Here is a 27,617-nt window from a genome sequence, read left to right on the forward strand (position 1 = left end):
GTGGACAGACTGGGGGTTGGGGTAAGCTGGGGGAAGTAACGGGGCGATGTCTCGGCTGTGTCTGTCGGTAAATATGAGTCGATTGGAGAGTATCAGAACAAACCAGAGGGAATCGAGGGTTGAGGTGGTTTTGCTTTACTAAAAGTAACCTAGTAGCAACTTCCCACAACGACTGGCCCTCACCAACACTGCTATATTGGCCTCTCCTGAAATCCCGACAGCCGCAATTTACACCGAATTGAAACACTCGCAGGTTAATACCAGGGAATGGAGGTTAGCCAGTGGGTATAGATTGTGATGAGGACGTGTGTCAGTTAGTTCACCCACAGAAATCTGCGTAATGTCAGAAAGCGAGCACGGGTTTCTGACTGTGCGATTATCTGCTGAATGTATATGTAATAGTGTGGCAGCATTTATAGCTCAAAAATGTGTTGCTGGAAAAGCGCAGCCGGTCAGGCAGCGTCAAAGGAGCAGGAGAATTGACGTTTCGGGCATAAAATCGTTACCTTTGACAACTTGAAAGATCTGCGAGATCTGACTGGAGTTAGTGATGTTTGTGTTGTAACTGGGAGGAACGGCAGGAAGGCTCTAGCGAGAGGTTTTCGGGTCTCTGTCCCGACGGATTGAAATTATACAAATACAACCCTGATAGTCTGGTGCGAAAAGCAATTTTCTTCCAGACACTCGTTTCATAATCTGTGTTAATGTTGCGCCAGATATTTGTAATCTGTCGAATATTGGGCTAGGTTAGACGTTGCATTGAATCAAAAGTAACAGCAGTGTTGGCTCTCTTACTGATGGATACGGGGCACATCGGAGGCCTTGCACTCACTGGCACAGTTTGCTGCTCTCACCGAGCTGAATATCTGTGGGTGAGATGTGTTGCAGCTGAACCACAAATTTGTTCGTTTGGTCATGTTCTTCAGACAGGTGAAGAGAGAATTCCCTTCACTGTGATTTGATCAATTCATAGCAACGAGAATAAGAAAAATAAACAGGTCAGTTAGCTGGCTGGTGTCGAGTGGAAAGGCAGGTGCCTGGTCCAAGTTCAGATGACCGTGCCCTGAGGATTCTGTCACTCTCTACAAAAAATACTGAACGTGTCGAACACACCCACGGGGTAAAGTTCTTTTCAACCCTGCGGTTTATTTTCATTTTGTGATTTGGAACATTGAGTCTGCCCCAAAATGTAGTTTGTTCCACATGGCGATTGAGTAATCATAATGTTTCACTCTAAAACGAGTGAAACAGAATGTGGTTTCACTCCGTCGCTCGGTTAATCCAAACCTTTCGATAATAATGACAGAATTACAGAGTAGCTACCTGGAGAGCGAAGGAACATGAGTCTGCTGTTATCGCTCAGCTACAGAACGCTGTCAGACACAGCACTTAACAGTTAGAAGTTACTCTGGATTGAAACCCCACATTTTTATAACTAGAACCCGCATCAAGATGTTGCGATTAGAAATTCATTATTTTCATTAGGAACGAGGAGAATGGTTCCTCCTGGTCTGGATTGTAAGTGATCTGTCGCCTAGTTTCATTTTCCTTCAATCGGGCCTTTCCATAGCATCGGCTCTGGCGGCTCGCTTCTGATCCGTGTGGGAGCGAAAGGCCCCGGTTAGTGTTTGTTGGAGAAATGGTCGGGAGCTCAGCTATCAGGGGATTTCATAAGGTCTTCGCACAAACTTTGAATTTCATAAGGAGCTCAACTTCATCCACAATTGGAGGCGGACAGCATTTCGATACTTTTGGAACCCACATTTTGCGCCTCCGCTCTTATCCTGCTCTCTCCTGATCTCTGGGAACGCAGTAACTATATAAAGTCGGAAGGTTGACGTGAGTGTTTGCAAACACAACAGCATCTAACTTGCAAATTTCAAAGCAATTGGAAAGACTTATGGATCCAATATCCAACCTTCATCTTTTATTTCAATGTAAGCGAGAAGAGCAAGGAACCCTACGTGTAGCAGATACGACGTTGAGAACACAGCTCAGTGCAGGCTGCCTGAGGCCTGTCGTTATCAGACTGCATTGTAATTAGGCTCACTTTTGTCCGAGTGTTGCGCAGGGAGGTTTCGAGCCGTGTTGAAGCGGAATTTCTGCTGTCTTTGCCGTTTGTTTTGTCCCTAGCTGCAGCCAGAACGGTTCGGCTGTAAGTGGAAGTGTACCGGGGAAGGGGTTTGACACAAACGTGGCCATTTCTCAGCATCAACCGGTAAATACGGTCGAGCTTTTGTTTTAACTGAACCGGAAAGATTTCGTTCGTTGAAATATAGAAAGATTGTTGAGTGGTATTTAAGAACAAAATAAAACACTGCCATGGGAATACAGGATCAGAAACAGAGTCCAATTCTCCAGGCCACTCGAGAAGATAAAGCAAGTGTCTGGAGGCGTTACATCGCCACAGTTTTTCCAAACTTTTTCTCACTTGCTTCTGCTTTCGGAAACCGTTACGGATTACTAAATGGATGAAACAAAATGTTTCCGGCCACCTTTTGGACAAATCGCTTAGTTTGGTTTTAGTATGTTCCTGGAGGATACGATGAATTGAAACCTGTTGTTAGAATGGGCCCGGTTTGTAGCAGGTTGAAACAGCGACTTCACGGGTAGCGGCTGGCTCGGGATGAGAGGGGGTTGCTTCAAATCCCTGTCCACAGCAGCCCACCACCCTTCCCGCTCCCCTCTCCCCCCAACAGCGTCCCACCACACACACACACACACAGACATATATACACACACATACACACACACAGACATATATACACATACACATACACACATACACACACACACACCATGTCGAGTATAGGTTGATACTGTTCGGATTCAGGTTTAATTCGATCCCAAATGGCAGCTTGCAGTGAACTAACGGACTGAGACTCCTTTCGGCAGAGTCTCTCTGTCTGGGGCAAAGATTTCACAATCCACTCGCGTCAAGAGTCAGTGTGTTCTGTTCTGGTGTCCCCGTTGGAAAGGCAGCATTGGAGCTGGGAGATAGCAGTGAGTCAACCCGCAGGGCTGGGGCTGGACAAGGAGAGGTGGTCGCAGCCGAACTGGGATCTATTGGACGGGGGCTGCTGGCTCAGTCCAAATACTTTTCATTGTCAAATGAAAACGGGTTGGAGGTGATAAAAGGGTATCGCCTGTAGCCCTCTTCACACACACACACACCCCTCCCCCAAGGGAAGGTAAAAACCAAAGGTGGGGGGGGGGGAGGGGGGAGGTTAAAAACGGAGAAGCAGCGCCCCTTCCTCTCTGGGAATTCGACAACGTTAAACCTGGTGGAGATACCTTAAATGTTTAAAAGATCATTGTCCCCCCCACCTCGCAGTGAAGACTGGCGATTTGGGAACTGTGAGAGTTGTCGAAGGCAGAGGGGACATATGGAAGAGGACAGCTCCCAACAATCTTCACTGCCGCGCTTAGAGTCCACTGCAACTGCCCGGAGCCAAAGGCGACTGGAAAATCCCAGGGACAACTCGATATTTCACAGCGACACAATGGGCCTGAGATTGTTGTCACATCAAAGGAACATTACTGCATGTGCCCCCACCCCATCCCAACCTTCACTGGAGATTTCCCTGTCTTGAAAAGGTTCGATTTCTTGAGGGACCCGCGGTTGAGGGTAAAAGGGAGGTGGGTGGGGGTGATACAGAATTGATACAAGTGGCGTGGATGGAAACCGCGTCTTGTGGCCTTTGTCTATGTTCTCTCTGCGCCTTCTGCACAAGCCTGTGGTCAGAAGCTGTGCTCTTTCCCGTTTGTCGGCGTCCGCCGTTTAGAGAGCTCCGAGGGGTAAGGGCTGGCAATGTGGCGGGAGAAGCGGCTCAAAGCGGGAGGGAGATGGAGACAGGACCGGGGAGTAAGAGTGGGCGCTGAAATGCCAAACTGCACTTTGCCCATCTTGTATCTCGGAGCAGTTTGGAGGTGGGGGGAGGGGGGGGGGAGCGGAATATAGATCGGGGCGAAAAGGCGCGTTTAGGACCCACCCTGTCGGTATTGGACCCGCTGGTTAAGTTGAGATGGTGTGGTGAACACTAAATGCTAGGAGTTCTCTATGTGCCAGGAAGCATCCTATCAGCTTGGCTTTCTCACACCGCTCCCTGGATTCCCGCAGTGAAACCCAAAGGGCTCCGAAAACAAAGATCCAAATAATTTATTTCACAAGTGCCCAGACTGCGGTTAGGCCGTGTGTTTCACGGCTCCTATTGAAGTGTTATTTCCACTGTACCCGAACAACACAGGAAGTACAGGAGAAAGGCTGGTAGCAGGTGGATTTTAATTCACTTGTGGGATGTGGCCGTTTATGACATTCATTGCCCATCCCTAGTTGCCCCTGGGAAGGTGGTAGTGAACTGCCTTCCTGAACCTCTGTGGACTGAACTTGGAGTTCTGTCCAATGGTCATTGGACTCGAAGCGTTAAGCCTGTTTCTCTCACCACAGGTGCTACTGGGCCTGTTGGGTTTCTCCAGCACTTCCTGTATTTAAGCTGAGCATTTCACCCGTCGTGGATTGAAGAGACAGAGGCTGCTCAATGAGACCCCACTTAAAATATCCCCAAAATTAATTGCCAATAAAACATTTTATAAGAAGATAAGAAACAGGAGCAGGGGTCGGCCATCTGGCCAGTGAGCCTGCTCTGCTCTGCAGTAAGATCACGGCTGATCAACCCGCTCAGCTCCGCTATCCCGCCCTCTCATCATAACATTCAATTCATTTCCTGTACAAAACTCGATCTGCGCCTTAAAAACGTTCAATGGGCAGGGAATCCCACAGATTCACAACAAGTTCCTCCTCGACTCAGTTCTAAATCTTCCCCTTTATGTTGAGGCTATGTCCCCTCGTTCTAATTTCACCCGCCAGTGGAAACATACAGATTTTATATTTACGTGTCGATCGTCATTCAAACCAAATCGGCCAATGCCCGAATATTGGCGACTTTTGGGTTTTTTTTTGCAGGGAAAGAGTAGGCCTTCCGTTCCCTACTTTAATTTCAGAAAGACAGTAAAGATTTGTAAAGCTTCCCACAATGTCATAAATGTTTAACTCAGAAAAGTTCATGTACGCAATGTGCTGTTTGCGACATTTGGGTGACTGCTTTTCAAATAAATAAAGTCTAGTAGTTCTACAAGTACTGATCCTGGGAAAAAGCGTTCACCCACCTCAAAGCCATGAGGATTTCTCACCACTGATTGGGTTTCTGTTTGAATAAAGCAGCGGGAGCACCTTACACAAACGTTCAGTTGCATTGAAATCAAAGCGGCTCGCATTCAACATATACCGAATATCCCGATCACTAACTGGGACCCATGGACATTCGCCTGGGGAATACAAGCACTAACTTACATTTCCATTAAGATCCACTGTCAACGTGCCCAATAATACTGCAGCAGTTACTAGAAGTGTGGCCAGGTTTAATGTAGAAGTTACTGTAAGTGAGAAACCATATTATCGGATCAGCTCAAACGAAACGTTCTCAATATCAGGCAAGGATCTACGGTTTGACCCGCTCTATTCTAGAGTGCAAAGCGCTAACAGGCTTTCTTTTTTTTTGGGGGGGGGGTAAAAGTTGAAAGCGAAAATTGGAAGGAGATTGAGTAACATCCTATAGTCAACTGCTTTTCGTATATTGAAATTAATGATCCAAATTACAGATCTGGGAGTAAAGGGGAGTTGGAAAGCAGAGTAAAATAAGACGGGTATAGAGGAAGTGATAAACAGGAAGTTGAAGCTTGACACAGAGAGAAAGAGATCGACACAAGCATTGGGTTTCAACCAGAGCCCACAGTTTCAAATCCAAGCCTAGCGCTGTCACCGATACACATTGGAGTTGAGCAGATCACAGCTGCCGAGTTCCTGCGGATTTGTACAAATCCCGAATGACTAAATGTGTCGCGGCACATAAATAAATCAAGCTGCCGTGTGTTAGACTTCATTAAGATTTGTTCTCCGATAGTCTGGAATTACCCAAAGTCTGCGCTGCTCGGAAAGCAGCGCGGTGTGAGCTTTAGGGCGGTCTCTTGTCTGGCTTAGTTTTTCAGGCCGTAAACCTGAAAAACTCACAACTTAACATTGTTCCATCAAAATGGCACGCAGATTTCAAGTTCAGATTCCTATCCCATCGCTATTATCTCGTATTCTGTAAAAATAGTGAACTCTTGGGGAAATAACATTAAACTTTTCTTTAAAATGTCAACAACTCGTCGTTGTTTTATTTGAGCACACATTCTGATTGCTGTTTCATCGGATTCGGGCATTCGTTGTGCGATAAAAAAAAGAGCGTTTCAGTTTAAACACAGCAATTTTCCCCACACGCTCATCCCACCCTGACTCCACTCTCAGTGAGTGGACACATTGAAGTTATGATCGATTCCTGTTCCGATCCGTGATCATTGGGATCAAATAATGTGTAATTTACTGATCGTGTAACTTTCAGATCGAAATTTATTTCCAAATGGATCTTTTTTTGTGCACACTTTCAAATCGAGGATTAAATAAGACGGACTGCTATAATACCTTAAACATAAATTGGAATTTCTGGGTTTTATTTTGCTAGCGTGAGCAATGTAGTCAGTGCTTGCAAGAAAACGAGATTTGAACGATCCGCATGTGTAGTTCAGGCAAGGTTTACGTTTATAACTTCCTAGATTACTGATGAAAAATGATTCCATATTTTATGAATATTTTATTAATAGTATCTTTAAATATTTAGAACTCTCTTAGACCGGGAACGGAAGAATTTTGGAATTAAACTATATGAACAAATTACAGAAAGAACAACGAGTTCATTTATGTTTCTAAAAATCCTTTCAAACGTTCCCTTTATAAATGAAAGTATAAAGCATTGGTTGAGGGTTCTCAAAACAGCTTGTTTTTTTAGTTATGAAATGTAGACAATTTATGCTTTTATATTATCCTCAGACTGGAAGCATCGAGCTGATTTGTCGCCGTTACCGTGGTTGGGGTTGGGGTTGGGGTAGGGGGATGGTGAGGAGATAATATGCCAACAATTAACAAGTTACTATTGGGATCTGACCCACCTCTGCATCGAGTCACCGATTAACGTAAATGGCTTTGCTCTGTTTTTGTTTTGTGAATTACTAAAACGTGGAGATGACCCTGTTAGTGATAGAGTTCAGGGTAATGGTTGTATGAAATGGGACAATTATCACGCAATGTGCCGCTCATTTTAGGTTTTGCCCATTGTCTCAGCGAACAGTGCTGCCAAACTGATTGTGTATTGAGTCAAATCTACCAAGGTTATGAAGAGAGTGACGAGTAAAGATTGAAGCGTAAAATTACAGACCGCAGCGCGAGCGTATGTGAAAGACATATTAACAGCCAAACAGTGAAATGTATTTCATCTTCGTTCCCAGTGGACACAAAGGTAATTTAACGGAGTTGTAGCATCCACGCCGTGACTCTAACTGTTAAAAATCACACAACACCAGGTTATAGTCCAACAGGTTTAATTGGAAGCACACTAGCTTTCGGAGCGACGCTCCTTCATCAGGTGAAAGTGGAGGGCTCGATCGTAACACAGAATTTATAGCAAGAATTTACAGTGTGATGTAACTGAAATTATACATTGAAAAATTGATTGTTAAGCCTTTCATCTGTTAGAATACCGTGATAGTTTCATTTCTTTCATGTGTAAATCACTAAACCTTTTTTTAAAAGTTGCATTCTCGAGTTAGCTGTTAACAATGGTGATAGCTAGACACAACTTTTAAAAAAAGGTTTAGTGATTTACACATGAAAGAAATGAAACTATCACGGTATTCTAACAGATGAAAGGCTTAACAATCAATTTTTCAATGTATAATTTCAGTTACATCACACTGTAAATTCTTGCTATAAATTCTGTGTTACGATCGAGCCCTCCACAATCACCTGATGAAGGAGCGTCGCTCCGAAAGCTAGTGTGCTTCCAATTAAACCTGTTGGACTATAACCTGGTGTTGTGTGATTTTTAACTTTGTACACCCCAGTCCAACACCGGCATCTCCAAATCGTGACTCTTAATGGTTTTCTTGCAGGTTAACTACAACAGGGTTTTTAGATCGTGTTTTTTTTGTGTGTTAACTTACACAGCTTGTCTTTCCTGTTTGGTACCATAGCTTAACTCCAATTTAGACGAATGGGAAAGCATTTTTTTACCGATCGCCGTAAGACTCCTGTATGAAGTAAACGTGGACAGCTTTAATTCAGTTTCGAAGTGAATTCTGGGCAATGATACAAAAAATATCCACTTTCAAAGAAGCGATGGAGACAGTGATTCCCAATAAAGGGCGTTATTTGACACGCCCAGTAAAGGAGTTCAGGTGGAATGTTGGAACAGATTGGAATTATCTTCCCTTTTGTCAGCTTCACTGTAGATTGATCCAGAAATAATGGTGCGGACGCGGAGTACCCGAAATAACTGTTTCCATTTCCAACCATTCCGTCTGTACCCCGAGAAAATACAATTTCCTCACTGTGCTCCAAAGCTGTCACTGCCCGTTGATTTTTGGTCAATTGTGTAATTGGATGGCGCCCTGACATCTCCTCGGTCTCCCAGTTCTGCAGACGGTCCTTTAACGCCCCATCTTGTCCTCGCTGCTGCTAACACCGCTTTGTACTCGGTATTCCGCTCGTCCCACCGTCTGGGTGTAACCCGGCACCGAATTTCGCGCCAAGTGGCATTTGAAAGTCTTTTCCATGGTGGGGATTGAAATGCAGTTACACACCCCGCTTTGTGGGCCGTGATGTAATGTCGGGATAGCATTGCAATCAGAATGGTCTCCGCTGTGTGAAGTGTACAGGTGTCGCATTGTGCGAGAGGAAGGGATGGGCGGGGCAGCTGGAATTGCCTTCACCAAGGGTGTCTCAATCCTGAATTCAGGCCCGGTCAGACTGAGACCAAAACCAAACTAGCCAGGAACCTCGCCCCCCTTGTCTCCGGAGATATTTCAGCACCCGACCTGTCTCCCCATTTAGCAACATGGCGAAACCTCCATCACATTAGATAGGGTGTGTTCAAAGGCGCATCTCTCAAACAGGGAGCTCTGCTATTGCTTCCCGTGCTGTATGTTTCACTGACTCCCTTCTAGGATATAAGATGAGACGTTGCATAGCAATCTTCGCGAATGTCTGTGCCACTCAAAGCGAACAATTGATTGAGTTTATACCATTTATACACTTTTTTTAGATTAGATTAGATTACTTACAGTGTGGAAACAGGCCCTGCGGACCAACAAGTCCACACCGATCCTCCGAAGAGCAACTCACCCAGACCCATTCCCCTGCATCTCACACTACGGGCAATTTAGCATAGCCAATTCACCTAACCGCACATTTTTTTTGGACTGTGGGAGGAAACCAGCTGATAACAAGAGGAGGCAACTCCTAAAGCTTCAACTTCCAAAAATAAAAGTAACTTATGCTGAATGTATGAAAGAGTTATTGCTAATCCAGGCAAGCAACCTATTCAATCATCATTGATATATCTTAAAGACAGTACAATCCCAAAATGGGATTGTATTACACATAACGTTGAAAGTTCTGTACTTGGAGACTTGCATGTGGAGTCTTCCTTTTCCATGTTAAACAAGAAACGCAATGGGAGCAACAATGGGAAAATCTTGTGGCTGAAAATATCGGAATGAGTTCTGCTTGAATTAATGAAATGTTAGAAAGTCAAGACACGTCCCACCTCCCTTTAAACTCAGTGTGGGACTACCCTAGAGTGGAAACACCACTCTATGTCTGGCCATGTAATGTAGTATTGACTAACCTAACCTACTGTTCTCCGGAGACGCGGCCATATGCATTGTAGTGGCTTCAAGGACTATCTGCTTCTCGGGTACGACACAGTGGGAAGGATCCGGCCTGCTCGAAGTGTGGCATAGCATGCCTGAATAGGTAGATTAAAATATCTTCAAAACAGTCACTTTCAAATATCTCTGACAATCTGGGCACGAAAACGTTCGGAAACTCACAGGGCACAGACTCGCAGCTCGTGTGTTGCCATCCGCTTGAATCCAGAGCAAATTGTCATTTCTTCAGTGAAGTTTCTGGCAGTTTTCAGTTTTGCTGATAGGGTAATCAGCCCCGCAACTTCCAGTTTCCCTAAGGTGGCAACAGAATCGCTGTCGGCACAAGGCCTAGACTCGCAGCTTAAAGCCATAATCACAAACAGTGTGTGTATGTTTAACAGTTACTCTGGATTTTGTTTTGCCTAGAATTGCTTGATGATGTCCTTGAGGGCCGAGAATGCGTGAATTGTGGTGCTATGTCCACGCCTCTGTGGCGGAGAGATGGAACTGGTCACTATCTGTGCAATGCATGTGGACTCTATAACAGAATTAATGGGATTAATCGACCCCTTATCAAACCTCTGAAACGGCTGGTAAGATATTGGAGAACGGTTTAGCTAAAGCGTGGTTGCCGTTTTTGTTAGTTCATACGCAACTAAGTCAGCCATGACATTCTGTAATTTTTCAATAAGTCACCAATGTAACAGTCTCCGAGTGAAGTCTCCACTGGCAGATACTCGCTCGATTAGGAGCGCTCATTCAACAGCAGTGGGAGTTCTCTTTCGATGAGCAGGCATTTTGTTCTGAACTCAGTCCCTGTTACGCAGGAGGATTTGTTTGAAAGATGTAAACGCTCAGAAAAAAAGGATTTAAAAAAACTAGAACATGATGAAATTTAATAGCGTCTCAAGCTGAAGAATCACTGCGTTAACATACCTCAACTGACTTTTACATTTTTTTTCAATTTTCAATATCTACTTAATTATTTTTATAAACATAAACTTTTCTAAAAACTAAAATTTCCATATTAACAATTCATTAAAGGAAATCACAGTATTTTGGAAAATGCATTATTTGAATTTATTTTACTCGTATTTTTTTCATAGCACTGTCAGTTTCTATTAGAGACTGCTTATAGCCCACTCCCTATTCTATTCGGTTCTCTGAACGGTGCATTGTAGTGACGGTAATGTCATCAGTCACGATAAAGCGAATCGCCCTCTCCGGTTAGATTAGATTCCCTACAGTGTGGAAACAGGCCCTTCGACCCCACCAGTCCACACCGACCCTCCGGAGAGTAACCCACCCAGACCCGTTTCCCTCTGACTAATGCACCTAGCACTCCGGGCAGTTAGGCATGGCCAATTCACCTGACCCGCACATCTTTGGACTGTGGGAGGAAACCGGAGCACCCGGAGGAAACCCACGCAGACACTGGGAGAATGTGCAAACTCTACATCGACAGTCACCCAAGGCTGGAATTGAACCTGGGACCCAGATACTGTGAGGCTGCCGTGCTAACCACCAATCACTATCCTTTGTGTGAGTTGCGCGCACTTTAACTGAATGGAAGACGGTCTAGTCGTCTCAGTTCAACATGAAACGGTTAATTTCAGCGAGTTAAGAGCCGGAGTAGACCCTTGATTGTGTTTCGCTGTTTTGATAGTTTATGACTGTTTTCTACCTGAATTCTATCTGTCTGCCTTGTTTCCTTTAACCTCGCCTGAAAAATATCTGTCAGTCTTTCTGGTTTCACGAACAGAACAGCATCGCACTGACTCAGTTCAAACAAGTTTGTCCCCAAAATGACATCTTGTGGCAGCTCCCACTCTCCCATTTATAGAACAAACTGGAAGAAAGTTTTAATATAAATTTCCGGGTCTAGCAGTTGTTGACACATATTCGCTTTTTCAGTTGAACTGCTGGTTTATACACGCAAATTCCAAACTCACAGGGAAGATAGTGATGTTCTTTATGCGGAATTCGCCTCGCTAGCACCAGAACCCAAGATAGACTCAAGTGCAGGGTGGATTCGAATAGACTTCGAAATGAAAGGGAGTGCGCGCTATTACCTAGTGATTACTGTTACAGTGAAAAACGATATTCTTCAGACTGATTGTGAAAAGTAAATAGAAATTGTCATTTGACCAGGTGAATATTACGGATTAATTAATATACAGGAAGAAATCGCAAGTTTGCTCCATAACGAAGCAACTCAGATGGTCAAGTTCAAGAGCAGAGTGCTGCTGCCTATTAATTGCTGAACTCCTGCGTAAATAAGTTGATAGTTTTTAGAAAAATCGCAAATGTTGAACTTTCCACAACTTGTTTGAGAGCTATCCGGGAGTTTGTGGCCCGTGTGCAGATAAGTAGGACTCACGGTGTGGTTTTGGTGATGCTTTTGATTTGCAGGAATCGTGCCCCTGGTTTATTGAGCCTCGCGCAGCTATTCTCAGAGGTTTAATTTGCGAGCTATTTATTTCCATTTAAAGCTCTCCAAATTTATCGCAGTTATAAATAAATATTCTCTAATAGACAGCTAAAGCTCATTATTGAAAACGCGTGACAAAATAGTTCTCCTCACGGGATTTTCTTTTACACTTCCTGCAGGCAGGACCTGAAGGAATGTTTGTTTCAAATGTAAGAAGATTGTAGGCAAGCCTGATCAAAAAAGCCCCCTCACTGCAATGCTTGAGAGATTTAACTTGTCAATGTTTAAATCTGCCCATTGGTGACGCTGACTACAGATGAGCAACAATAGTTGTGACAACCACACTTTTATTTTCGTTCGTTAATATTATATTTCTTATTAAATTGGTTAATCTAATATTTGGATGAGCTAAAAATTCTTATATTAAGCAAGTGGCTATGAATACTGCAGCTAATCAGTATCTCTTAATCACTGTCACGGTAAAGCGAGCAGGGATTTTATACACACTGTGGGAATGGGATTTTTAGCCTTTGGTTTATCAGCAGGCTAGCTGCCAGTATAATGTATTGGCTGTGAAATGTAATCTGAACGAGTCCCGCGGTTTGCTTGTACCATTCCTGAATAAATGTGTTCTGCGTGATGTCAACATATAAATGTGGTACCAGTGGTACAAAATACACATGTCCGTTCCTCAGCTAACAAGCTGAAGATTAAAACAACAATTCAGTATTTGCTTTATTGTAACTTTCTCGCTAGTTGCTGCTCGGACACGCAGATCAAATATGTGCACAGTGCTGTTCTATGGCCACGCCCAGTCAATGGAAAACAGGACATTAAATTGGTCAATTATTGATCAATAGTTGATCCAGGTTTGAGATTAGAGTTGTTCCACCTGCCTTGTTTTAGACAGGACAGTCATCTTTTACCATGCGGGTAGCTGGCATTTTATTTTTAAAAATGGAAACGAAACAAAAAAAAATCAGTTTTTTTTAACAGCGGAAGGTCACTTTCCAAATCACAGTTATCAGCAGCGGAAACACAAGTTACAATCCAACACCTTACTTAATCCTATCCTGTCTCTTCTGTTCGGCAAAATGTGGATTCCAATGAAACAGATATACCCAAATTCCCCACTTCCTTATTCAGCAAATGGCCGCGGAAATGATCAGATCTTTTTATTAATAATCAACTTGGGGAGAGCCAACGGATGAGGAAGTAACGGCAACCCAGTATTTTAATAAAAAATTCTGAAGCTACCCTTTTCCCCAAAGATAATTGATTTGTTGGGGAGTTATTCATGTAATGAGGGAGAAGGACAGGCTAAAGGTGGAGATTATAATATATCATATAAAACCCGTAATGGACTGACATTTAATGAAAGAACATACGCAGAGGAAGACAAGAGTTTCAAGTTTGTTTCAGTCTTATCCAAGACTAAACTGAACTAAACCAGTGCCGTGGATTCACACTGTAAACTCTCCTCTTCACATTATAACACATTTGTATATCCAAATCATCTTTTCTCTCTCAGTTTAAGTAGCTGATAAATTAAACAGGTCCAAAAAGAATTGTTGGACACAGTTACTCCTCAGATTTCTGCTTCTGAATTAACATGTCACGTAGTTATACCCCCAACAATGGTAAAGGATCAATTAGTTGCAAGAACTCATTAATACGATTGTTATGCTAACCCATCTTGGAATAACATAGCCTGCATCCTGTAATGTGAACTTTGGTAGTCATAATGTGGAGGTGCCCGTGCTGGACTGGGATGGGCAAAGTCAAAAACCACACAACACCAGGTTATAGTTCAATAGGTTTATTTTAAAATGCAAGCTTTTGGAGCGCAGTGTTGTGTGATTTTACTGTGTTAGTGGCAGCCAGTAAATAGCACGTCATTCTAAAAAGGCCACATTGCAATATTAAAGTCTAACAGTCAATCTTAATAGCCTTTAATTATTAAGCAACAGTCAATATTAAAACATATTGTCTTGACAGATAGGCTGAATGATTTAGGAACAAGAGTAAAGGTCCAGTCTGTGATTGTTCTGTCAATAAATTAGGAAACAAGTTAAATGATTCTTGAACTAAGGCAGTCTGTGGTGGTAAAGGTTAGTGCAGACTAGAGAGCCAATGGGAAAGCTGTTCTTTGATTAAAGCAAGATTCCCATAGGTCCTGCACAATGATGAATTTCATACTTTTCTTCCTAAAGGTTAATTTTCCCATCCAAGCATTCCTACTCATCCAGAAATGATGGAGTTTTAGTTGAGTTTGTTGTAAAATCTCAGGTATTTATGTTTAGTAATTCTGCCTTTTTTCTGTCAGTCTGCATCTCGGAGAGAAGGACTCTCCTGCTCTAACTGTCACACCACTACTACCACCCTGTGGCGTCGTAATGCTGAGGGGGAACCTGTCTGCAATGCCTGTGGACTGTACATGAAGCTCCATGGGGTAAGTAGACATAAAGACCGCGTCACATAGCAGAACCCAAGGCTGTGTAACTCCACCAGGTTCAATCAACAATTAAAGTCAGCGTTACAGGTCAGAGCTTCATTCTACAGAGAAATGAACAAAAAGGACAGGTTTGACTAAGACAAATGCATATCCGTTCCAGGCAGAGTGAGGTGAATTTATAATAGGGAATCAAGAAATGGCAGAGAAGCTAAACTATTACTTTGTACCTGTCTTCACTGAGGAAAATACAGGAACGTTCCCAGAATTAGAGATTCAAGGGATAAGGGAGAATGAGGAATTGAAGGAAATCAGTGTCAGAAAAAAAGGTTGTGTTGAAAAAATTAATGTGACTGAAGGCTAGTAAGTCACTGTGACCCAATATTCTACATCTCAGTGGAAAGAGGTAACAATGGAGATAGTGGATATATTAACAATCATTTTCCAGAATTCTATAGATTCTGGAATGGTTCCTGCAGATTGCAGGGCAGCATATGCCACCCTACTATTCAAGAAAAGAGGTACGGAGTATATTGAAAACTACAGACCTATTAACCTTACATCAGTAGTAAGGAAAATGCTAGAATCTACTATAAAAATGTAATAAATGAATAATAATGATCTGATTGGGCATAGTCACCATGTATTTGTGAATGGAAATTTGTGTCTGATGTGCTGGTTGTGTTTTTTTAAGGCTGTTAGGAACAGCATTGATAAAAGGGGAGTTGATGAACGTTGTACCTGTAGATTTTTAGAAGTCTTTTGATAAAGTCCCTCAGGGGAATATACTTACATGAATTAAGGATTGGATAATAGGCAGAAAACAGATCATAGGAAAAACATCATTCTCACAATGGTGGACTGTGACAAGTGGAGTACTACAAAGAACAGTACTTGAGCTCCAGTTGTTACAATATAGATCAATAATTTGGATATGGGGAGCAAATTTAATAATTCCAGGTAAGTGGGTGACACAAAGCCAGAGGGAATGCATGCTGTCAGGAAGATGTAAGCAGCTTCAGTAGGATTTGGACTGATTTAATGAGTGAGTGAGCAAGAACATGGCAGATGGAACATGATGTAGAAAAATGTGGACTCATTCACTTTGGTGGGAAGAACAGATGTGCTACATCATTCTTAATGGTAATATGTTTGAAAGTGTAGTTGTACAAAGGGACCTGGGTGTCCTGGTCAGTAAGTGAGAGACAACCAGCTGACAGGTTCAGTTGCCAATTGGAAAAACCAATGGTTGATAGTTTTCATTGCAAGAAAATGTCAGTGGAGGAGTAGTGAAGTCTTCTATAGAATCTTGGTTGGACTGTTCCTGTTGTACTATGTGTATTTTTGGTCCACTTACTTTGAGAAGGATACTCTCACCATTGAGGTAGTGCAATGATGGTTCACTGGATTTGTTCCTGGGGTGGCAGGAATAAGCAAGGTAGATGCAGGTAAGATATTTCTCCTGTGTGGGAACCTGGAACCAGGGGACAAATTTCAAAGTAAGGGGGAGCCACTTACAATTATGACAAGCACAAAGCCTTTTACCAAAAGAATATGAATCTTTGGAATTCTTTGCCCCAGATCTGTGGAAACTCAACCCTTTGGTATGTTTAAAGTAGGGATTGAAAGATTTCTAAATGCAAACTATGTAAAGGGATATAAGACTCATGTGGGAAAAATGGCATTAAAGTGGAGGATTAGCCATGATTGTATTGAAAAGCAGAATATGGACACAGGTCTGAATGGTCTATTCCTACTCTTATAAACCTATGTTTAGATATGATCTTGAATCTAGGAAACAAAACATTTAATTACGTTTTTTATCCCTTTGTTCTTTATAGCGTGCTTACTCTTCTTTAGTTTATTTACCTTCCAGTAGAAAACACATGAAACTTCAATTTTTATTGACCAGATTCTTTCAATTCTGTTAATTTAATTCTTAAATTAAAAAAAGAAAACTGTTAACTATTTTATTTGTATTATCCATGTCAGCTATATGGTGTGTTATGTGGATATCAGTATTAATTATAAACCACCAACTGAAAATCTTTCTTGAAGGGACTCATTTGCTAATTCTCCCACATCTCATTCAGAGGTATATAGGTTGAAGTCCCACTTCATATGCTCCAGCGCAAAATTCTAGGCTGATACCCCAAGGCATCTCTAAGGGAGTGCAGCACTGCAGGTGTCACTTTTCCAATGAGATGTTAAAGCAAATTCTCTCGGATGGACTATTTCAAAGCAGCATTGGGATACTTTTCTTAGTGTCCTAATCAATGTCTATGCCTCAATTAGCACCAATGAAAACAGGTTATCTGGCCGTCATCACATTAATCTTTGCGGGAGTTGACTGTCCTGAAATCGGCTGTCATGTTTCCTGCCTTACGCAGTAACTGTTTCAAAAAAGATACATTTTGAAATCTCCAAATTGACTGTAAAGTGCTTTGGAATATTTTCACATCATAAAAGGCAATAATATAAATGCAGGTTTTTTCTTTCTTAATAAAAATCACATTCTGATTTGAATACAAATAGAAAAGGAAAAATGTAGATCCTATACTTTCTACTAAGTCCAAAAGTAAAGAATATGCTGACTAGGTTCTTGCGCACATATAACAGCATAGGCAACTGTTCTGTGACTACGCTTCCCAGTGATATGTTTACTCCCGTGTCTTAGCCCTCAGTTCAGCTGTGAGATGAAGTTATTTGGCAACAAGGTAATTTAAATTCCACCATTTTGTTCCTGCTTGGATACTGAAAGTGTGAGTTACTTGCTACCAGTTGGAACATGAATTAAGTTACACTATGAGGTCATATTCAGTTCAGATCAGTTTGCTCGATGTTTAATGTTACTTTCTTATGAAAATGGTGTCCAAACTAATTCAATGTAAATTTTCGAACTAATAAGAATGCTTTGAAGTTATGAGGTTGCATTTCTGTTCTGGTTCTTTTTCCCATTGTAATTATAAACTTCCCCCTTCTTAAAACGAAATATTTTTACTTATCAAGCCCTCATTTCTCTTGGCAGATACCACGACCTTTAGCAATGAAGAAAGAGGGAATTCAGACCAGGAAACGCAAACCAAAGAATGTGAACAAAGACTCCCCTTCTGCAGGTAAACAACAGCCTCCAGTATTGATATTTTTATTACGCAATCTTTTAGCTTTTCTGGTAAAGCCTTCTGAGTCATAAATAGGGATAGGTAGAGCCATCAGTGCAATAGTGCCATTATTACAAGCCAACCTGTGAATCTTTTCTAAAATACTTGTTCCATATAGGCATTCCACCACTGCAGATTTCGAAGACAATTGTGAGAGACTTTAATAATTCATGATCTAAATATTACAAATAATGAAGAAATATTCAAAGGGAAGTGGGAGATCCTAGCACAGATCATTTACTTAGATCAGAGGACACTGACAGATTCCTAGTGTTATGGGGATGTTTTTCTAAAGATCCATGTACTTTCTCAGAATCTTAAATGCCTTGAAAGCAGTAGTTTGTTTTAAATTAACTGCAAGTTTTTATGTATTTCTGTTTGAGGGAAAACAAGAAGCATATGAAATAATCTAATAAACAGGCTTAGAAAATGGGGGACTGTGCACACATGAAACTAATAATAAGACAGGTAGAGTGCTGTAGTGATAAGCTTCAAAGACCTGTTTTCAATTTTTAGAAATGTTCTTATGTCAGTGGGGAATAAACCAAGTCATTCACAGGTGGAATGATACTTCAAAATAATAACTCATAATATTCAATTACATCCTCCAGTGGGTATTGTTTCTTGTCCTTTAGAAATGTAAAACTCTGCTCTGAACCTTCTTCATGATTTTATGAATGTTGCCAATTTACTTCAACTAATCTTTCCTGACACATGCAAAGCCAGAACTAAATAAATACCTTATTTCATAATGCACTCAGCAAAGGTTGTTCATAATATACACACCTCCAGTGTCTAACATACAAGGCCTAGGAAACCATGAATGAGACTGAATAAGCTCTTAAATATTCCTCATACATTTATTTTTTTGCCTGACATTTGGAAGAAAATTGTTAGTTTATGTCAGTATAAGTCATCAAGAATGTGGACATGATTAATATGGATTTTAATAATATTCATAATATCCCACAAAATACTTTATAGAAATCTAAATTTATCAGTTTTAATAATGTGAGCCACCTTCCTCACAGTTTATGAGAATGCAATACTTTAGAGTTTAGCAATCCCAATTCACAAGTATACAAATGCACATACAGTTGGACAAAGTTATTTTCTCTTTCAACTATACACAGACTGATTTCAGGATGTATATTTAAATAAAATCTGTTCCAACATGCTTTACTTCAAGTAAGTTACTGGGCTACATTCAGAAAATAAATTGAACAAATGAATCTTTAGTTTTCATTTCTTAGGAAAGGTTTTTGACTCAAAATGCTCATCTTATCAGTTGCAAATGTTGATTGATCTGCTACTCATTCCTAGTATTTTTAGTTTTGTTTAGTTGGACTTAGTAGAGAACTATACTCATAATTAATACTGATTCATTGTGCTTTCAGTAACACACCTAGTAGTCTAATAAAGTACTCAACAAACATCATTTCCAAATATTAGATAATCAGTTCAGAACACATCACAATATTTTCCCATAGTAATATCTTGATATACCTTTAAATTAAAGTCACCATTGTCCCACCACACCATAGGGCTGCTTTCTCTCAGAGAGATACAACTGATGGTAATTTAATCTGAGGGTCACCATGCCTCAGGTGACAGGAGAGGGTTTTTTTCATTCGTGGGATGAGAACTTCACTGGCTAGGCTAATACTTATTGTCCATAGGGCAGTTAAGAGTCAACTACATTGCTATGATCTGGAGTCACCTGTAGGCCAGACTAGGTAAGAATAGTAGTTTTCTTGCCTAAAGGACATGAGTGAATCAGAAGGGTTTTTCCAACAATCGACAATGGGTTCATGGTCATTGCTAGATTCTTACATCTGCTATGGATTTGAAGCTGGGGCCCCAGAACATTATTTGAGTCTCTGGATTAAGACCAGAAATAGGACCACTGGGCCATCACCTCCTCAATGGTTGAAAAGGAGAGTCCTTCATGTGGTGGTGTGGGAATTGAACTTATGCTGTTGAGGTCACTTTGCATTGAAAAACAGCTGTCCAGCCAACTGAGTTAACTGACTCCAAAATGACCATTCAAAGCGCTGCTCTCTTTCTCAGCAACGTTTCTTATCAAAAGCCACATCTTACTGAACTTATTATTGAAATGCGTTTATTTTAGTTCTTATTTTGTTTGTGTTACTATGATGCTTATACACCTCTAATGTTTCTATTCTTGTCGTTAAGTACCCTTCTCAAGTGTGCCATCCACCCCTAGTAGCACTGCTGCTGGAGCTTTAGAACTTATCACACCAAAGACTGAACCAGGTCTTTACTCATCTGCGTGCAGAATTCAGAAGGTCAGCTCACAGGTAGGGTGTGTGAATGGGGAAAAAAGGGTGATTTTGTTGCACTATTCACAGAGAGGCAACTAAATCAATACTTTCCATATACAAATTGTGCTTCAAGCAGTTAAGTACATGTAATAAGTGAAAACCCCCACCCATGTTTTGAATTCTGCATAGCACGTTTCCAGGTTCCAGATACAGGTCATCATCATCTTCAGCAAAGCTATCTGTCTCCATAATGGTACAATGGGGTTCTCATCCAGTAAGGAGATGAAACTGTTATGCCTAAAACGGGGGCCCATAGCTGGATCAGGTTTTTTTTTACTGTGGCTTTTACTCTGAGAAAAACTCCTGATTCATTCTTGCTTGAAGGGGTCAATCTGTGGTCCATAATGATACCTGCACCTGCTGTCAGCTTGTGGATTGTCTAAATCTATTTTCAGGGGTATTTCTTGGGGATATTCTCTGAGTGACTGGGAAACACCCTCAGACATCCCGTAACGTATAGTTGGCTTATGAAGGGGGACCAGAAGGTTTGCCATTATCCCCACTTTAGCCCTCCCTGCCCCAGAGTCAGAGTTCACCAGTGAAGCCTTGAAGCAGCAAAAAATTTGAAGATTTAAATTCAGCCTCACTCTCAGATCCTGAACAATGTCTGTGCCTGAATTATGCTGCACAGTAAGAAGAGTACTCATCTCCTAATGGTGGCATGATTACCTGCCAATTCTCCCCCCCCCCCCCCCTCCCCGCAACTTTCTGAACTGCTTTCATTTAAAATGGAAGTGAGCAGGCTATGGTAAAGTTTTCGAGATTTCACATTTTTAACTTCCAATTTGTTCCCAGACATGTCTATCTCTGATGGTTAAAGCATCCTAACCCACCCTTAATTCATTAGGAAATAAAATTAGCTGAATTTCCATTTTGTGTGAGCTCAGATCTTTGTATATTTAAAAAGAACACTTCTTGGCAAAATAGTTCTTAAGTTAATAGGATTTGAGATTACTGCCAAATTTCTTTGGGACAAGTGGTTAATATTGTGAGATACTGATATTGCACACCTATCATAACATAGACTTGCCAAACATTATGTACGCTCTACTTTAACAGCTCCCATATCCTTTGCTTCCCAGGACACTTCAGTGACAGGTGACAATAGCCTTCGCTTCAGTATTCCATCTCTAAAACTGACAAACCCAGGTGAAGCAGCCACGAGTAGAGATTCCAAGGGAGGCAAACCTTATCCCTGGGGCAACATGGACCTAGTCTGACACTAAAGTGACCTCCAAAACAATTCTCCAGAAGCTACACAGATGGAGTATGCAACTGAGATTCAGTTTATCAGAATGAAAACTGGAAATGATAAAAAGAAGATAAGAGAATGCCAAGAAAAAAAAATCAAATGGAGTGCTGGATCATATTGTGTTATAATTTTTAAAAATTGAGTATGCAAAAATTATGTCTTAATGCCAAGGCTAAGCACCACTTAAATTCACTCTCTAGGTGACCTTGGTGCAATTCTGATCCAACATTGTTAGTAATTAAGTGCCTTTTTCTTGGACCATCACTTGCTTTATGCCTCTGGCTTTCCACTTGATAATGGATATTTTGGCGTGTACTTCCTGGACAGTTGCAGCTATGGGACAGTTTGAACAGACCTTGCCTTGGGTAAAAATACAACAGCATTCATAGAGAAATTATTTTTTCGTAGTGTAAGTAGTTCTAGTTCTATATTGATGGCTCAGACTAATAATAAAGGCAACTTATTAAATTCAAATCATCTCTCAGCTATTAGTGTCATGCCTGTCTATTGGATCAGTTAAAATTGAGTATGGACTGTCAGTCATTGAGTAATCTCTTAACTGGAAACTATTGCATTCTACTTTCCACAGCCCTTGCAGTATTTACTTTAGAAAGGATATTAGAGCATTAATATGCCATTGTGACTGGGTTTTCTTCATAGTTTACTTGTATGTGTGTATGTGCTGGGGCCAGTGTTTAAGAGGGTCAAGCTGACAATCCAACATTTTTTCACTGACATTCACAGAACAATAACACACACGCTTTTTCAAGAATTCTCTCCTAGTCTCACTGTTATTTTTACATGGCCTGAAACTTAAAAACAGAGTCCTGGCAGTATTTTCTAAGTCAATGCTAAACATACTCTCTCACAATGAAAAACTGACTATGAGCCTGTTGCACACTACTGTTGATGAATTTAACTCCCTGCTACTTTTGCAAAAACCCTTTTACATATTTTTAAGGGAAGAAGGCTTCACTATCACTTCCAAACATCTAATATTCTATATATAGTTTTTAAAAAGTCTCTGGAAGCGTGGTGTTACTGCACTTTTGACAGTATAAGCTGGTGTGATATGACTGATGGTTCTTTCCACTTGTAGCCTGAGGTAGCTACACAGCCTGGCATGGGTAATGTTGTACTGAAGATTTCAGCAACTAACAGACTGAAAATTTCCATCATTCAGTGTGACCTGAAGTCAGGCCATACCAACTAGGCTTGAGCTATCTTCAACCAACTGTCAAGTTCAGTAGAAGTGTATGAAAATTGAGGAATGGAGGAACCATTCAGTTATAATATGAAGCAGTGAAAAAGACCCAATCAAACAACAGCAATAATATTTGCCTATAAAAAAACTCCACAGGCCTGGAAAATGTAGCAGAGTATTGGACACCTCAGGGACACAAGGTACACAATCCTTCATTCTTGACTCTGCCAGAGGGACTATTATAATTTGCCAAGAGCAGAAATGTAAAACCGTGTAATATGGAAACAAAGCTGTGGTGTGGTAATATGTGGATTGAAAGGTGCACACAATTATACTCTCCTAGAGAGCAAGATGCTCTCTGTGAATAGGGATAAATTGAGAAGAGATTACATATGGGGTCACAAGCCATCGGTATATTTGTAAACTAACTTTATTGTATGAACTATCTCTTTATTATGGGCAGGCATTTTATAAGCTTCACATAAAAGGCATTGACTAAGGGAATGGAAAATTTTGCTCCTGCTGCAATGCCTTGGAGATATCTATAGACTCCTGGCAACATTTTAAAGTTCAGTGAACTATCAACTTTTATTCCTTCCATTCCTGAAACCTATGACTATCTTAAAAAATGCTTATCCATTATCCAAAGAAGTCATGTTATTATTGAAGCATATACACCATGGATGGAGTACACTAAAGATAATCTAAAATCACAATTCACATGATCTAACTTGCTCAATATTATCCCACCTCTAAAAAAATTTAGTAATGCATTAATATGAATTTTTAAAAACTGATAACATTGTTTCTGCTTTTCATGGAAACAAAATAACTCCTACTGACCTTGATCTATACAGTCGTTTGGCACATTGAATTTTTCAAGTATTTTGCCTCAAACTCAGTTTAAAATGGCTTCCCCAATATGCACTAGGGTGGGAATTGACTACATTCAGAAGGGAGTGGAGTTAAGGGTACTGACTACAATGAAGGCAAATTGCAGGCTAAAAATACTTTTAATCACACTATAACTTGGCTTAATGTGATGTTGCTGGTAGTAAACCAATTGATATCAAGATTTCACCTTAACAAAGATTTATCAAATACAATCTTTTTAAGGTTAAGCTTGGGATAGTGGGCTAGCTAAGGCAACATGAAGGTAATTTTACAAACACATGCCCACATTGGAGAAACGTGTCTTATCATTTCAAATGATCTCAGATGAATATAACTAGAGAGATTAAGCCCTGCATAGACATATGAAGTTAACAGACAGCACCTGTGGAATCATATCAGCACAGTTTCATATTTTAAGGAGCCAAATTTCCATAAATATATGTGACAGGGTCACATTCATATTTGCTTTGCTCTTTCTAGTTAATTGAGGGATAGACAGAAAGAGAGAGAAAAGACAAACTGGGTTGAAGAAGTGGTATTGTGAGGTCATTCAGCAATTACAATGTTGCTTGAAATAACTCACCTCTGAAGGGTGGGGTTAATTGCAAATTTGCTTGAAATTGCAGTTCAGATGCCTTTAAGAGAGCAAATATTTATTTAATCTAAATACTTCACAAAACATGCATTGCACTCTCAACATGTGACTGGATGATGTATCTGATAAATTAATTTTACAGTTTTTGATATCAGTGTTCATGGTTTTTAAGGAGCGTAGCAGACAGCAACTTCCTACACCTACTTGTGGAAATCAGGAAGTTACTGTTTGATAGGTCCTGCACTCTACATCTTCAATGGCTTCATACAGATAATGTCTCACATATGTGGAAATGTAGGAAATTGAAAGTATTCCCACTTGATTCCTCAACACCTGTCAGAAAAAAATATTCAAGTAAAAATATGTTTACTAGTGTGATAAGTATTAAATATAACCTCACTGACAACCAACATGCTTCAGCTTTTCATATAATTAGAGATTTAAAACAATTAAAAAATCAAATAAATACCAAGTGCTGGAGGAACTCAGCAAGTCTGGCAACATCTGTGGAGACAGAAACAGAATCAATGTTTTGAATACAATTCAAATACTTTTTCATTTATTCTTTCTTTTAGTTAATTTCATTTCTCTATTAATCTGAGCACTATTTCACTGCAAATTATTTGACTTTCTGTGTATGATTTGCATTGAATTAAGTTTTTAACTTATATCCCCTGATTTAGAGTACATGAGTTTCAGTAAGGATTCTTCATTGAATTGTTCAGGAGACATATTATTACTTGAAAAGCTCATACAGGTTCCAGATCTCTGGAGTGCATTTTTGACTCTCCAATAACCACATATTACAATGCACAAGCCTAAGGAAAGTCTGCAGACAAATGTAAGTGCTATGAATGGTGCATGCTGTATTTTCACTGCTAACTACAAATTCCGAATCAGTGAAATATGCTAAATGCAAGCTAAATCGATAATGATAGTACTTGTTGTCACACAAACCCAGCTGAAGCAAAGTGTTCATAGTTTGATATGGTGTCTTCTTAGTTCAGTTGGGTTAAGTGCAGAATTATATTATTATCGGGCCTGTGCCAGTTCCTCCCTTTCAACTGAGCTATCTCAGACAACCCTTACATTCTTCCTCTTCACAGATATATGAGCTGCAATGACCATTAGGCTTCTCATTACACAAGGGTAAAATCTGCCAGTGCCTAACCTCCATCAGATGACTTGCTGGATGTGTGAGTATGTAGCCATTGATGTGAAAGATTCTAGTGGTGCAGTGATAGTGTCCCTACTCTGAGTCAGAATGTTTGGGTTCAAATCCCACCTGTTCCAGAGGTGTTTTTGTAACAACTCTGAACAAATTGATTCAAAAAGATCTAGCCATTGATATGTGTCTCCTATTTCAACTGAAGCAGCACATTAAGAATAGGGGTAGGCCAATCTTCACTGATGGTCTTCCTATGGCCAAGCATTGACTGAATCTAATCGTGAGGTCTCACACCTGAAGACTGACTATTTTGGGGAAAGCTTGGATAATATTTGATGCCTTTGCCTCAGGCGAGACCTTCAGGACACAAAATGAGAGAATTGAAAAGGTGAGGATAATTAAACATTTTGAGAATTAATATAGAAAACATTGAACCAGATTTTGCAGACAGGGAAGCTTTATGGTACCTGTTTATGATCAGTTAAACATGGAAGTTCAAAAATCAATGTCAATGCTTCCACTGAGAGAACTCTGCAGTTAGAAATCATCAGTGATTTAAATTGATAATAACTTGCATTGTGAAATGATTGCTTCACTTCCAAGATCCTTGAAATGTTATGCCTTTTTGAATGAGGTGAAACTAGGTGCTTAACTCAACACTAAGTCCCTATTTATTGTTGAACAATCTTTGTTTCTGAAAAAAAATGAAATTTATGCCTGTAAAGGGCAAACTTTATCCATTCTAATAGAAAAAAAATCCATGTTTAAAAAATGTAAATATAATTGTTAAAGTTTATTAATGACATTTCAGCTTGGCAGGTGTCCCAACCTTTATATCATTTCCTGTAAAATGATTAGATGGAGGAGGATAATCAATGCTTTTCTCCAGTTCTCACTGCTGTCCTTGGTGTGCTGTCCATGAGATTCCTTCAATGCCAATCTCTCCTTAGACTCTTTTTAACATCACTATTGATGGATCGCAGAGATTTCCCATCACTGGTGTTGGCAAGAAGTTGATGGTGGAAAATCCCTAGTTAGTTGATTTAATTAATTTAATTTAATTAATTTAATTAATTAGTTGATTTCTTTTGGACTGCTTTATCTGAGGTCAATATTGAACACTGCTATTTACTGCTGACCACAAAATTCAGACCATCATATTAAGAAAGGGCACTTACAAATCATGCAATGAAAGAAGTGATTTGCTTCTTTCATGTGTTTATACTGTCTAAAATAATGTTTTTAAACAATGTTAGTTAAAATCAGCAATTAGCAGTTACTATGTAATAAATTACATTTTCACACATAATGCAATATTCAATAACACACTGATAACAAAATGATATGAACACTGTTGACAAATTCTACGTGATACTTTCTGATCAGAAAGTTTTGCGAACAATCTTTAACACTGTAAGATGGCTTCATAAGGTTTTGTGATTACTAATGGAATGTGATTGCCAGACATTATTCTATGTAAATGGAGCCACCAGTCATTCTCACTATCTCAGTTACTATATTTGCACTGGTGATTAAATCCGTTGGAGTGTTGATACAATCATGCTTGGACACTGATGGTATCTGGGCAGCAGAAACCGAATACAGGATTTCCCTCTATAGAGATTGTGGGATAAATAAAAGCCCTGTGATTGTAATGTAATAAGTTGCAGGATATTTGGAGGGTTGATTTTAGAATTGGCTTTATGTTTTTGGCAGCTCTGCATCGAGATTTTGTAGGCTTCTACACAAACTGATACTCCACAGTTGTTCCCTGTTAGCTTGCATTTCATCAGAATGCATTTATTGTATTAAAGATATTTATACGATATTTTGAATGGTATGTCATTGTCACATTTTGTAATGTGTGCAAATCAATCTCACAATGTTGTCTGCTTTGAGCGGCAGCAGACACATTTGAAACAGCAAAATGTTTTGACTAAACAAAGATTAAATGCTTGATTTAGTTAACAAAAATTAATCTTTGTTGGTTTAAAACTATATTTCTCCACTTGAACATCTTAAACCATTGTGTACTATATGTCATAACTCTCATGCTCTTACAAAACTGCATCCCATATACATTACCTGGAGCAACATCTGATAAGATATTATTTTTAAAAATGGTTGATATTCAATATAGAATCTGATGGTCATAATAAAATTCAATGTACACACAAATTGCCAAAGCTGGCAATGGTAAAGTTAAAATCTGGTATGTACATTCACTGTGTTATTTACTACCATACATCTGGGAGACTACTACTTAATATTAATGATTGAGTGAATTGTAAATATGTTCTTTCTGTGTGATCCC

At 40.1% G+C, this 27,617-nt stretch overlaps 1 protein-coding gene across 3 annotated transcripts in view; it reads left to right on the forward strand.

The window, feature by feature from the left end:
- Nucleotides 1-27,617, forward strand: part of LOC122563662 (transcription factor GATA-4-like) — a 37,645-nt gene that overhangs the window by 1,355 nt on the left and 8,673 nt on the right. Inside the window, exons 2-6 of one of the 3 annotated variants that reach the window (XM_043717696.1) lie at nt 10,228-10,394; nt 14,559-14,684; nt 17,713-17,800; nt 20,042-20,154; nt 21,273-21,916. In XM_043717696.1, the coding sequence (XP_043573631.1) occupies nt 10,228-10,394; nt 14,559-14,684; nt 17,713-17,800; nt 20,042-20,154; nt 21,273-21,410 (632 nt within the window). In that variant the 3' untranslated portion in view covers nt 21,411-21,916. Of the gene's footprint in view, nt 1-10,227; nt 10,395-14,558; nt 14,685-17,712; nt 17,801-20,041; nt 20,167-21,272; nt 21,917-27,617 lie in introns of those variants that run through there. The other 2 variants (XM_043717695.1, XM_043717697.1) reach the window with 2 other exon arrangements.

The sequence above is a fragment of the Chiloscyllium plagiosum genome, chromosome 27 (genome assembly GCF_004010195.1).
Source record: "Chiloscyllium plagiosum isolate BGI_BamShark_2017 chromosome 27, ASM401019v2, whole genome shotgun sequence".
Taxonomy (NCBI): Eukaryota; Metazoa; Chordata; class Chondrichthyes; order Orectolobiformes; family Hemiscylliidae; genus Chiloscyllium; species Chiloscyllium plagiosum.